We start from the raw sequence: 14,452 nt of genomic DNA on the forward strand, positions 1-14,452 counted from the left end.
TTTATATAAGTAAAAAATGATACATTATTTATATTTTTATTGAAAAATATATAAGACGTACACTTAGATGATTATTGTTAGCATAAAATTATTTTACAGTACTATTTTCTTTATTATTTTTTTGTCTAAACAAATACATCCATCTACTTTATTTTAAACGGGATAAGTCATAAAAAAAATACTTTAGTCTTAATTACAATTTTAATTTTCTTATTATTTTTTTTCTTGATTTTGATTTCTATATTTTAAAAATTATTATTTTAATTTTTTAAAATTTTCTGTGTAATTTTCTTCTTCCAATTTTATTTTTTCCTATGAAATTAGTTTTACTTTTATTCATTTTTTAATAAAAATTTGAAAGAAAACCAAAATTGTAGTGTTAAAAATTAAGAATAAAATATCAATCGTTAATTGGTTTAATGATGATTGACGCTAGATTTGGTAGAGAGAATCACGGTCGATCCCCACAACTGCAATCGGAAGAGAGCTGAAGCTACTTGACGTCAGAACTGACTTTCAAACTAGACTAAAGCGGTGATGACAAAAAAAAATGAAAAAAATAAATAAAATAAAAAAATCAAAGTTGTAATTAAGCCCATGCTTTATTTATTAATTTATTTTACTTTAGCAAAGTTTTCAGCACGTAACCGTTTTTGGCTTTCACGCGAATTTACACTCTTTCCCCCTCTTGACACTTCCTTTCCATTCTTCTCATTTCGATCACCAATAAAATACTAACTTAACATGAACCTCAATTCAATCACCACCGTCATTACCGGTTGCGCCACCAATCTCCACCATCGTGTCGCCACCACAAAACCTAATATCTCCGTAACTCTCTCGCCACATTAAATAACTTCGCCGCTCCGATCATCTATCTCCGGTCAAACACTTAACCACCGCCGATAATCTCGACGGCTTCTCTATGCCTCCTCTTCCGTCCTCCATTTTAGCGAAATCCGAGCTGTTCTCCCGACCTGCAAGCCACATCGTCAACCACAGTATCTCCAGCGGCGGAAGTCAGCGGCACGATCAGCAGCAGTTGGTGGTTGTTCCGACGGCGGTTGATGTGAGGATCAACGACCTCGTCGGGAACGGAATATCAGGAATACTTCAGAAGTGGGTGAACTATGGCAAAGGATGGAGGCCTAGGTGGTTCGTGCTACAGGATGGTGTTCTCTCCTATTACAAGATTCACGGACCTGATAAGATTGTAATCAATCCAGAAACCGAGAAAGGATTCAAAGTCATCGGTGACGAGTCCATGCGGATCATCTCTCGCAAAAGAAATTCTCACTACTCTCAACATTGGCGAAAGCCTTTCGGTGAAATCCATCTCCAGGTTTCAATTAGTATTAATAGTTGTTCAATTTGGTTTTCTCATTTTCCTATTCTGCTTTAGTTTTATTTTGGTTATTGTTGTTTGCAAGAGGAATGTAAAATTTGAATGTTGAAATTCATAACACCTAATTAGTGTTTTAATTAATTAAGAAATCTTGCCTTGTATGTGAATCTCAATCTGAATATCTATGTCATCTTAAGTTGAATTCAATGCTATTAGTTATGGATAAATCATAACTGAAAAGGCTCTGAAACTGTTCAATCCTCTTTTTTATTTTCCAGTGTCACATTCATATGATCATATTCATGTTTATTTATTTTAATGAAGGAAAGGTTTGACTGTAGGTTTCAACTATTCGTGAAAGCAGATCGGATGATAAACGGTTTTCCATTTTCACTGGGACAAAGACACTGCACTTAAGGGCTGAGACCCGTGAGGATCGGGTGGCATGGGTGGAGGCTTTATATGCAGTCAAAGATATGTTTCCTCGGATGTCCAACTGTGAGCTGATGGCTCCTGTGGACAATTCCGCCATTTCAACTGAAAAGTTGAGGCACCGGCTAATGGAAGAAGGTGTTAGTGAGGCTGCCATTCAGGACAGTGAGCAAATTATGAGAAATGAGTACGCAGCTCTACAAAGCCAGCTTTTGCTACTTAAGCAGAAACAGTTGGCACTAATTGATAATTTACGCCAATTGGAGGTACATTTAATGAAAAGTAGAACACTTCATGCCAATCGAACTGGCTAATTTTGTTAGATTTCTACTCCGCAGAATGCTGATTGTTCTTAATATCGTTTACAATTATCAGCAAGAAGTGGGAGGATCCTGTCTCTTTTTTTTTTCCCTCCTATTGATTTAAAAGAAAGTAGAGAATCGTGTATTAGCTATATATGTGGCTAGTTCTCTAGTTTTTTCCAAATTTTTTTAGCTGTACTTAAGTTTGTTGGCAATAAATATCTAAACATAAATGGCTTTAGTTATTAATATTCTGTATTCTTTGGTCAATTTCTCCCCCCTTTACTTATTGGTTTTTGCAAGCAATTAGTTCCATATCTTATATTCAATATCATTTTTTACTAATTAGATGCTTCAGGTGAGGCTTTGGTGTCATAGTGTCTCTACGATATAAATTTTAATTCAGAATGGAGCTCTGATTACTGTGTTTCTACAAAGTTTGAGTGATCTTTTTATTTTCCTTTAATCCTTATGATGATTTTTTAACATAGCGATAGCAGAGTTTCGTTTAGAAAATATTCCTTCAGCTTATTATAAACAACTCCAGCTGAATGCTCACTATTGAGTTATATTTATGGGTTTTGTATGTTTATCTTGCTGAAGAAGTATTTCACCAATTGAAGGTAATGCGCAGCAGCATCAGATTGACAAATAATAAATTACTATACCAAAGTTTTAATTAACATATTATTTTTATCAAAGGAATTCCTTTTCACCTTACGCGTTAATGTATTCTGCACTGCACTTCCCTGCCGTGCTGACAGCATCCCAATTGCTGTCTTATTATTTCTTTTAAGCAAGAAATGGTTTTCCTTCACTAAAATTCATGGACAGGTGTTAGTTTGATCCGTTTCCTTTTTTATTGCTTATTTCCTTATATTTATTGACAGAGGATAACATTTTGTTTTCTTGATGTAGTAATAAATTTTATTTGCACTTCATCATTGTAGACAGAGAAGGTTGACCTGGAAAACACTGTTGTTGATGAGAGCCAAAGACAAAGACAAGGGAATGGTCAAGAGGCTTCCTCTATATTGGGGCAGGAAAAGTTTAGTGGTAAGTGTTCATATATGTAGGCATTCTTTTTATTGCTTGATTAAGGTTCTGCTTATGCATTTTCTAAAATCAAAAAAATACTTGCATGGCAGCTATGATATTTCATGTACTGATTTTCTATGCACTATTTCCATTTTCTTCCATTTTCACTTTTTGATTCAGAAGCAAGTGTGTGTGGGTCTGAGGATGATAATGACAGAAATGACGCAGCAGAGGAAGGAACAGATGATGACGATGATGCCGCCTTTTTTGACACACGTGATTTTCTATCATCATCCAGTTCTTTTAAAAGTAATGGATCTGATTTTAGGGCTTCATCCTTCTCTTCAGATGATGAAGGAGTCCCGACAGTTGGATTTGAGGAGGATGTAGATCCTTGTATTAAAACTGTTGGGACCAACAACCCTCGTGTTAAGCGGCGTAAAAAATTGCCCGAACCTGTTGAGAAAGAGAAAGGCGTCAGTCTTTGGTCATTGATTAAGGATAATATTGGGAAGGATCTAACTAAAGTATGTCTCCCTGTTTATTTTAATGAACCTCTCTCCTCTCTTCAAAAATGCTGTGAAGAAATGGAGTACTCGTATCTCCTTGACCGAGCTTATGAATGGGGAAGAAGAGTAAGTCTGGATTTGGTACTCAAGTTTCACTATGCTTATACTTGTTGTTAGCTCTTCAGTGTATTGACTGGGATCAATATTTGACTTTTAAAACCATTGATGATGTCATGCAGGGCAATACCCTTATGAGGATTCTCAATGTTGCTGCTTTTGCTGTATCTGCCTATGCTTCAACTGATGGAAAAATTTGCAAACCATTCAATCCATTACTGGGGGAGACATATGAGGCTGACTTTCCAGATAAAGGCTTTCGTTTCATTTCAGAGAAGGTCTAATCTTAGTCTACACAACGATAATATTAAAACACAATCTTTTCTTGTGATTACTTTGATTAATATATGAGTTAAGAGTGTATTATTCGACACCTTATAAGAATATCATAACAAGTGAAATTTCATAATGTTCTTGTGGGCACGGGGGTTGCCCTGTTCCAAGGATAGGGAATGCCACAAGCCTTAATATGTGTTTAACGTTATACTTAATGTTTGTGAGTATTTGACTCTGTTACTTGTCTGTGATTGTTATATGAAGTATGTAGTCAAATTTATTATTTGTTGAAATATAAGTTATTATGTTTATTTGATTTCCTTAGAACTTCTTGCCCCAGGATGAAAAGGAAACAGTTTCAAGGAAGAACTTAAGATATAATCCTAAAACTGTTCAACTTAATTGAATGAATAAGAGTTTATGTGCTTGTGTGCTTGAGTTCCACAGAACCCTATAAAATACAATAAGACTTGATTTGTATGTAACAAGTGATATGATTGTCCCTACAACCATTGTTTTCATTTTGAATTTAAAATACTTATTTCTGCTTCCTCTCAGGTCAGTCACCACCCTACAATAGTTGCATGTCACTGTGAGGGTACGGGCTGGAAATTTTGGGCAGATAGTAACTTAAAAAGCAAATTTTGGGGCCGATCAATTCAACTCGATCCTGTTGGTATATTGACATTAGAATTTGACGATGGGGAAGTGTTCCAGTGGAGCAAGGTACATTTAACATCTACCACTATATTATGTTGAAGGTCACAAAGAAAATGCTGTGTTCAGATTTTGTTATAAACTGGAACTGTTCTTTCAGGTTACTACATCAATATACAATCTCATTTTGGGAAAGCTGTATTGTGATCATTATGGTACAATGCGTATTCAGGGAAACGGAGCATACTCATGTAAACTGAAATTCAAGGAACAATCTATAATTGATCGCAATCCTCGCCAGGTACTTTTATATGTTTTACAGATTCTTTCTTTTCAGAGGATTGTGATAGAATTACCGGGGCCTTATGAAAATGAGACTGCTGAAATTAGGCCCTAAGTAACCAACTGTGTGTAGAGCTTACACCCATAGGGGAAAGAAGAATCAGGAAGGAGAAGTTATATAGTGACATGGCATACAATTTCAGGAAAAGTTGTTTGAACATGGGGAATATTGTGTGAGGAGAAGGGAGAGAATAGGCATACATGATTATTGCTATTATGCAGTAGGAGAGTTCATTCTCTAAAGGAGCAATTGCTCTGGTTCATGCTTGTAGTTACATCCCTCTTTTTTCATTAATCAAATAACTTCCATTCAATCCATTCCTATTTTACTGTTCTGTTACTTCATTTTCTGAGTTCCATCAAATTATCTGTTCTACAATTTAAATTTTGTGTAGTACATTAGTTGACATGCAATCGTTTATTGTATATGGTAGTTTCTTATTGCAGTTTGTCTGTCTTTTCAGGTTCAAGGTATTGTTCAGGACAGAAATGGGAAAACATTGGCTACATTAATTGGAAAGTGGGACGACAGCATGTATTATGTTAATGGTGACTATGGTGGAAAGGGAAAAGGTTACGAATCGTTGTCGGAAGCACATCTACTATGGAAGAGGAGCAAGCCTCCCAAGTTTCCTACTAGATATAACTTAACTCGTTTTGCCATCACATTAAACGAACTTACCCCAGGATTAAAGGTTTTACCGATCATCTATTTTGTGTTGCCTATCTTGTTTTTTTATGTTTAATTTTTAAAGGAAGAATTTTCTATTTTCTCACTGTCATTTTTACCACATGAGAAGATTATTAGTTGCATCAGCAGGGAAACCTTTTAGCCATTTATATAACATGGCAGAACTATATAGTATATATAATGTTAGTGTAACAAGGACCAAGTTCAGTTATGTCTTATGCATCATATATTGCATCTTATGTGTGTGCATAAACCTGGAATTGGCATTGATTATCAATATTATCTGAGCATATAGGAAAAGCTACCACCTACGGATTCCAGGTTAAGGCCAGATCAGAGGTTTTTGGAAAATGGGGAGTATGAGATGGCAAATTCGGAAAAATTACGGCTAGAGCAGCGTCAACGGCAGGTAGATATTTCATTTTCGGTTATGGATTTCATTTGTTTGTGTCACTTGTATGGTAACTCTAAGTGTGCGCATTTGGTCAGCATGCTAAAAGGCCAAAAAACATGATCCAGTTATTGATTGAACACTTGTTTTATTGGGATTCAGGCTGGGAAGATGCAAGCTAGTGGTTGGGAACCACAATGGTTTGCTAAGGATAAATCAAGCGGTACATACCGCTACGTAGGAGGATATTGGGAGGCCCGACAACAAAGGAATTGGAACTCTTGTCCTAATATTTTTGGTCAAATTCCGTCTGATCATCTTTTAGACCAAGGTTAAATTACATTGTAGTTTTTCAATTATGTTTTCATCCTTTCTTTTACAGATGGGTTTTTTACTGTGATCGCAGTTAATGTACCCAATGAAATTCATGATAGCATATAATATAAAGTATATAGTTTGAAAAGATGAGGAGGTATAATAATGTAATTATTTTAAAATATTTTTATATCCCAGTCTCATTTTATATATCACCTTTTTTGTTATTTAGTCACCAAAAGTAAAGTTTATCAGTTTAAATTCAAATACTTAATACGTCGAATCACGCAGTATAAACTATAATTGTACACGACTCGAATAGGTATTATTAGGAAATGATATTACATAATGATAAATTTATATAGTGAGTTTTATTAGAAGTTTCTGTAAAACTCTTTTATACTGTGATTTAACAATTTGTTTGGATGATAAAATTTAACTTTTTTATGCATATTTAGTGTAACTTGTAAGTATAAACTGAACAATAAATTAGTAAAAATGTTTCGGTTGGAGAGCTATTCAGAAGAGAGGAACTTGAGTTCTTTTCAAATAAGTATTCAATATAACAGTTTAACTAACTTTTTAATGGTGGTTATTGTTTAGATATCAGGGTAAGTTTTGGGAGTGATTGTTTAACTGAATTATATTTTACATATATATTGATATGAGAGCATTAAATAATCTTAGCAGCATGATGCAGGTAAGCAGAGGAAAGCTCCCTGCTTCTGAAATATAAATGACAGTTATGATACAGTATAAAGGTGTTTTTTGGAGTTTTGGACTAGGTATTAAAATCAAGAGTTTAAAAAACTTATTTTACTATTTGTTTGAGTAATGTTTAGATGTATTGACTCGTATGCGTTATATATATATATATATATATATATATATATATATATATATATATATATATATATATATATATATATATATATATATATATATATATAATATCATCCTGTGTAATACAAATGATGGAGAAAGAGAAAGAGAAGGAGATATAAAGTATAGGATTCAAGTTGGGTTGGTGAAATGGAAGAGGATTTTAGAAGTTTTATTTGACGCAAAGGTATCACCTCAGTCGAAGGGAAATTTTTATCGAACTGCGACCTGCGAAGTTGTACAAGACATAACGTTGAGCGGTTAAGAATCAACAACAAAATAATGTAATAATGTAAGGGTATCAGAGATGCGGATGTTGCTTTGGATGAGTTTTAAGACTATAAATTATAGGAATATAAATAAAATTATTACAGAGAGAATGTTGGGGTAAAACCCATAATAGAGAAGATAGTGAAAAATAGACTTAGTTAGTTTGAACACGTAGAGAGAAGATCCTAGATTCTATGATAAGGAGAATAGATCGTAAGGAGAATATATGAGATGAATAGAAGTTAAACAATTATAGGAAGAAGCTATAGAAAAACTACCAGAGAAGTCATTAAGATATCGAGATTAACGATTTGGATAAAACATGATTTTTGATAGAATATTATTATGAAAATTGTTCCATGTAACCGATCCTCTACTTTAACATGTTTGGTTTGACTTTTGGAAGTTCAAAACAATTCTAGAGGTGTAGAATTAATTATTGAGTGATTTTGAATTGTTTGATTATCTTAAAGTAAAATTGATTTTGCTTTCAAAATTGATTCTACTTGAAGTTATAATTTATGAGTCTGTTTGTTTCAGTTTAAAAAAAAAAGATTTTTTCTTTGTATTTTTTATCATAAATTTTTCAAAACCGTTTTTCAAAATTTTACAAGTTTTTTTATATTCGTTTTTTCTAAAATGAAATACTAATTTTGACATTCTATAACATAAACATACGTTATTGAAGACCAAAACTTAGTCAAAATCGCAATTTAAAATAAAAATTGTCTTTCAAAAATGATTTATGAAAATCTATTTGAAATAACTTCAAAATTAAGTGATTTTTTAAAATTTTGATATTCAATTTTTTTTTCATAAATATATGAAATACATAAAATCACATTATAAGAATAACTATTCAAACCAAATTTTCATTTGAAGCTTTTATAAAAAAATTCTTTGTAAAGTTTTTTTACACAAAATTATGTAATACTATAAAAATCATTTTAACAAAAGCCAAAATAAACGGGCCCTATATCTTACGAGTTTAAACGTGACTTTGACACTGAAATTTGTTTTTCAACTCATTTTTATATAAATGTATAGAAACTGTTCTAGACTGGGCCTGTATTTGGTCCAAAACATAGCCCAAAGTCCATTCCAACGCTACTCGGTGAAAGGCCTAACGAGATGTCTGCTCGGAGTAACCTGCGTCTAACCCGCCGTCAGGCAGGGTCTGACCCAGCGCGCCTGACAGGCAAGCTGAATGAGGCGATCCGAGAAATAGCCGCCATGCGAGGACACTTTCTCGTACTCCACGAGTAACTGTCTTCCTCGCGACATGTCGACGACGAAGCATCCTCGTAGGGTTTATCGCCAAGGCCTCTCCGAACGTTACAGAGTCATCCTGCGCCGAAAATGCCGTATCTCCTAGGTATTTAGGAGCACTTGAAACAGGTTGGAAACCACATGCTGGTCTCTACTACACACGTAGACCCTGATAGTCTCCATATTGGACCTGTACATCCAGTCCAATGTGGAGACTTTGCCCCAACGTCGGGGCTATAAATACCCTATTTCACTATAGGGTCAGGTTATTCTTACTCTTCACTCTCTTGTACTTGCACTCTGTTAGTCCTATCTCTTACTTTGACATCGGACTACCTTGCAGGTACACGATCCCTCATTCTCAGAAGTTGTATGCCAAGACGACCCATTTTGATCAGGTTCGATCATTATATAAGTGGTAAAATTAAAAATTTATTTAATTATATATGTTGATTAACAAAGTATTTAATAATATACTTTAATAATATTGATATTAGAATGTACATAAAAAAAATTATATTGAACTTCTATTTTTATTAGAAGATTACTAATATATTGTGACGTTAATTGAACGAGTAATTGATATTTTCAATCTCATTAAAAATAATTTGATTTCAAAAATGAAAGGGAAATATTAAAAAGTTAATAAAAATATATTTATGAAAAAATATTTTAAAATTAATTTAATTTTTTTACATTTAATATTTCACACGTGCTTTAAATTAGCACTGCCTATATTTTTTTAGTGCGTATGAAACTTTTCTTAAATATATATTTATATTAAAATTCGAAATCTGGGTAGTATTCTTGGGCTATTTGATGGTTAGATCAATTTGTGCACCCGTACCATATGTGTTATGTGCTGCTCTTTATATACTCTAAGAAACTTAGGTTAAACACATCTCATTCAAAAAAAAGAAGCTTCAGTTTGTGCCTACTTATAGCCGCCGTAATTCACCGTCAAACTGCAAGCAACTGTCACTTAACGGTTCACAATGAAAACTCGGAGAAGAAATTATGATAAAGACAGATTCAGTGTATTACCCGACTGTCTTTTACTTCTAATATTGTCGCATTTGAATGCCAAACAAGTTGTTCAAACATGCGTCCTCTCCACAAGATGGAAGAATATCTGGAAAGATCTTGATGTTCTTTCGTTAGATTATTATAACTTTGAAACTATCAAAAGTTTCACAAATTTCGTGTCTCAAATTTTGTCTCTCCGCAATGACAAAACTCCTCTGCAAGCTCTCAATTTCAAGTCTCGTGCTATAGAGGAGCCTCACCTGTTCGAAAGGATTCTAAATTACGCATCCTCACCTAGTCTCAAACTAGTACACATGTATATGGCTTGTCATGTTGAACCATTATCACTTTGCAATTTTTCATCTCGCACTTTAACCTCTCTTCACCTTACTTCATACCGAAAATTTAGTCATATACCATTATTTTTTTCCAAATTCTCTTGTACTTCCCGTGTTAACCTACTTTGCTATACATAATTTTTCCTTTCGCGCGGGTGATGATGGCTATATCAGGCCCTTTTCTGCATGTAAAAGTTTGAATACTTTGATCATTCTATCTTGTGAAACTTTTGATGATAACATTCTCTCTATATCAAGTGTCTCACTTGTTAATTTAACAATAGGGAGGTGTCCTCACTACATCCCTTGCAAATTTGAATTATCTATCCCAAATCTTTGCAGCTTTTACTTTGGGCTTCTGCCTCTTCAGAAGCAGCTATGTGGGCGCAATAAAAATAGTAATTTCTCTTCTATTATGTTAAGAGTCCCACATTGGACAATATATGGCTTGAACATGTCCTTATAAGTGGGGGCAATCCTCACCCTACAAGCCGGTTTTGTAGGGTTGAGTTAGGCCCAACCACACTTCTTAACATGGTATCCAGAGCTTCAGGTTGAAAATTTTTTTTTTTCAAACCACCTTCACTCCCATGGCTGGCAATAACCCCAACCTCCTGGCCCTAGCCAATTCATTATCTTCCCAGATCAATTTTCAACTTCCTCCAATCAAAATCACTCTTGACAATGAAAATCACTGCCTTTGGAGCACCACTGTCATCTCTGCTCTCGAAACCTTTGATCTTGAGTCTCATTTGCTGGCCCCAAATCCACCGCCAAAGACTCGCTCCATTGCTGCTGACGATGGAACAATCACCCAAGAACCCAACCCTGACTATCTCGCCTGGAAGCGTCGCGATAGATTGGTTTTGCTGTGGCTCAAATCAACTCTCTCTGAGAGAACTCTCGCCATCGTTGCTCGTAGCACCACCTCCCACATGGCCTGGACAGCACTCGAGAAAACTTTCCAGGCGCAGACTCGTGCTCGGCGGATGTCCCTGAAATTGCAGTTACAATCTCTACCTAAGGGGTCTCTCTCTATCATGGAGTACATCGAGCGAAAACGCTCTATTGCTGACTCCCTCGCTGCAAACCTGCACCCTGTTTCTGATGAGGACCTAATCGGTCACATCCTCTCTGGGCTAGATAGCTCTTACGGCGCCTTCGCCACTGCATTCATGATCCACAGTGATGATGCTTCTGTTGACGACCTGGTGGGCAAATTGCTTCAGGAGGAAGCACGACTCGCTCAAGAACTGGCTCGCCAATCCACCATTGTTCCCTTGGCTCCTTCATCTCCAGCACCAATTTTTTCTGCCCACGTCGCCGGTCGGCAATCTGGCCGGTCACATAATACCAACAATTCTGGTGGCGCCTACTCTCGCGGGGATTCCAGGAGCGACTCCAGAGGTGACACTCGTGCAACAAACGGGGGTGAGTTTCGCCGTCGCCGTCCACAGTGCCAATTATGTGGGCGTCCAGGTCACGAGGCTGTGGATTGTTGGCAGCGTGATAATCAGATTGATTTTCCCTCACGCAAGCCCAACCCGCGCAGTACATCAAAGCAGGCTCATTATGCTTCTCAGGCTACGTCTTCAAGTGCCATCGATCCTTCTTGGTATTTCGACACCGGTGCCACTGATCATGCTTCTCCAGATTTTCAGAAGCTGACCATCTCTGATGACTACAAAGGCAATGACAAACTGCAAGTGGGCAATGGTAACCTTTTATCTATTTCTCACATTGGCAATTCTACTTTACATAATTTGCGCTTGCCTAATGTTCTCATTGTTCCTAAACTCACAAAAAGCCTTCTCAGTGTATCCAAATTTACACAAGATAATAAGGTTTATATAGAGTTTTGGCCTCATCATTGCCTTGTCAAAACCTTTCAGGGTCAAACCATCCTCCGCGGGGGCATTAACAACGGCCTCTACTGCATTAACTCCATTCAGAATAAAACTCGACCAACCATGGCTCTCACCGGCGTCCTTACATCTGTCCACGGCTGGCACCAGCGGCTTGCTCATCCTCATGAACCTCTTTTGCGTCGTCTTATTTCCTCTTTTAATTTACCAGTTTCTTCAAATAAATTTCCCAATGTATGTGACTCTTGTCAACTTGGAAAGAGCCATCGATTTCCTTTAGCATCATCGCATATTGCGTCGTCTACTCCTTTTGAATTGATTTACTCTGATGTATGGGGTCCATCTCCCAAATTTTCAATTAATGGCAATCGGTATTTCGTTTTGTTTATTGATGATTGCACCAAATATGTGTGGATTTATTTTCTATCGCACAAATCACAGGTTTTCACTACTTTTGTGCAATTTCGTACTATGATTGAAACACAATTCCATGCAAAAATCAAACATCTTCAATCCGATTGGGGGGGTGAATTTCGCAATGTCTCTAATTTTTTAAAACAACACGGTATTTCTCACCGTATTTCATGTCCATACACACAAGAGCAAAACGGGGCGGTCGAACGCCGCAATCGTATTATCATTGAAAAAGGCCTCACTCTTTTGGCTCAATCATCTTTACCTCACGATTTTTGGGAACATGCTTTCAAAACTGCAACTTATCTCCACAATAGAACCATTACCCCCACCTTACACTACCATTCTCCATATCAACAATTATATCACAAAGATCCAAATTATGGTTTTCTCAAAACTTTTGGATGTCTTTGCTATCCCTTTCTTCGTCCGTATAACAACCACAAAATTGATTTTCGTTCTCTTCCATGTGTGTTTATTGGTTACAGTACTTCTCACAAAGGATATCTCTGTTTTCATAAACCTACTGAGCGTATATATGTTGCAAGGCATGTTGTTTTTAATGAGAGTATATTCCCATATTTTGTTTCTTCAAATAATTCAACGCCTAACTTATCTACTCCTGCTTCTACAGAATTAAATTCCAATTTGTTAGAGCAAGCTGTTGAACTGCCCACACCTTCAGCCACGTTCCAAACTGAACCTACAATTCAGCCTACAATTCAGCCCCCACTCACAATTCCTCCCACTTCTCATTCATTGCCTAATTCCTCTCCTCCGCCGGCCCCACAACAACATCAACAACTTTTTCCTTCATACTACAGACCCGCTCAATCTTCCACTCACCCCATGACCACACGAGCCCAAACTGGCTCTCTCAAACCGAAAATCCTAGCTACCACTCTTAAACCTGAACCTGATCCTCGTACATACAAACAAGCCCTCAAACATAAACATTGGCAAGATGCCATGACTGTAGAGTATAATGCCCTTGTGAAAAATGGTATCAAGAGCCTCGTTTAAGATCCGGTGGGCCACCTTCTATGGTTTCCGCTATCGGGCCACCCACCATTTATTTCCACGCTCCAGTTGTCTAGTCCTGGGCGTGAGGGGGTGTGTTAAGAGTCCCACATTGGACAATATATGGCTTGAACATGTCCTTATAAGTGGGGGCAATCCTCACCCTACAAGCCGGTTTTGTAGGGTTGAGTTAGGCCCAACCACACTTCTTAACATATTAAACATGTAGTTATTGATTTACCTATATGGGCAAGTGTACAAAATTATCCTTCAATTCTATTCAATTGGCTGGCTGACCTTGCTCTTATGGAATCATTGACAATCACTTCAACGACTGTAGAGGTGTTTTAATTTGTTTTCATTTTTTATTACATTACTTTTTTTATTGACTTGCCTTTAGTTGAGCTTAATTCACTTACATTCTTTGTTGTTTAGTTTATCGACTTAATTCCCCGTTCATCCAAGATTCACTTTCCTAACCTGAAGTTACTGAAAATAGAAACATTCAACCTTTCAATAATACAAGATGAAATGGGAGATTTTTTGCTTCAAAACGCACCGTCAGCAAAAAAAGTCATTATAAAATTACCTTGTGTGCCAAGGTAAATGTGCATTCAACTTTTAAATACAACTGTTTAATTTTGCTTTTGCTTTTTTCTTTGCTTTTGTTTCCGAACTTCTAACTTAGTATAATTGGATAAATTACACGTCATTTGGGTAGAGAAACAGATTTATTTGATAGTGTCTAACTTCTTTGCATTTATTACTTGCATTGTTTCATAAGATCTTAACTGATAGAGTTAAGGAATAGCCTCTATGTTTTATTGCATTCTGATTTTTTTACTGCAACTTATTGAATTATTGTTTCTATTTTGTTTATTTAGAGAATTTGCACATATCAAAATGAAGATGAGAGAGTTGTATTTCTTCGTACCAGTCAACTCAATCTACTG

General features: G+C 36.0%; 1 protein-coding gene across 3 annotated transcripts; it reads left to right on the forward strand.

Moving 5' to 3' along the window:
• Positions 1-637: 637 nt before the first annotated feature.
• On the forward strand, positions 638-6,661 carry LOC131631469 (oxysterol-binding protein-related protein 1C-like). Of its 3 annotated transcripts, none has more exons than XM_058902263.1 (10): positions 638-1,342; positions 1,687-2,043; positions 3,030-3,135; positions 3,301-3,752; positions 3,866-4,021; positions 4,578-4,745; positions 4,837-4,977; positions 5,483-5,713; positions 6,005-6,118; positions 6,263-6,661. In XM_058902263.1, exons 1-10 carry the CDS (start codon positions 926-928, stop codon positions 6,434-6,436), a joined length of 2,316 nt encoding a protein of 771 aa, XP_058758246.1. In that variant the 5' UTR covers positions 638-925; the 3' UTR covers positions 6,437-6,661. The 3 variants fall into 3 exon arrangements, with proteins under 3 accessions (XP_058758246.1, XP_058758245.1, XP_058758247.1); XM_058902262.1 differs by having other exon boundaries at positions 3,298-3,752; positions 6,263-6,659; XM_058902264.1 differs by having other exon boundaries at positions 3,298-3,752; positions 6,199-6,433.
• The last annotated feature ends 7,791 nt before the right edge of the window (positions 6,662-14,452 follow it).

The sequence above is a fragment of the Vicia villosa genome, unplaced genomic scaffold (genome assembly GCF_029867415.1).
Source record: "Vicia villosa cultivar HV-30 ecotype Madison, WI unplaced genomic scaffold, Vvil1.0 ctg.000830F_1_1, whole genome shotgun sequence".
Lineage (NCBI taxonomy): Eukaryota > Viridiplantae > Streptophyta > Magnoliopsida > Fabales > Fabaceae > Vicia > Vicia villosa.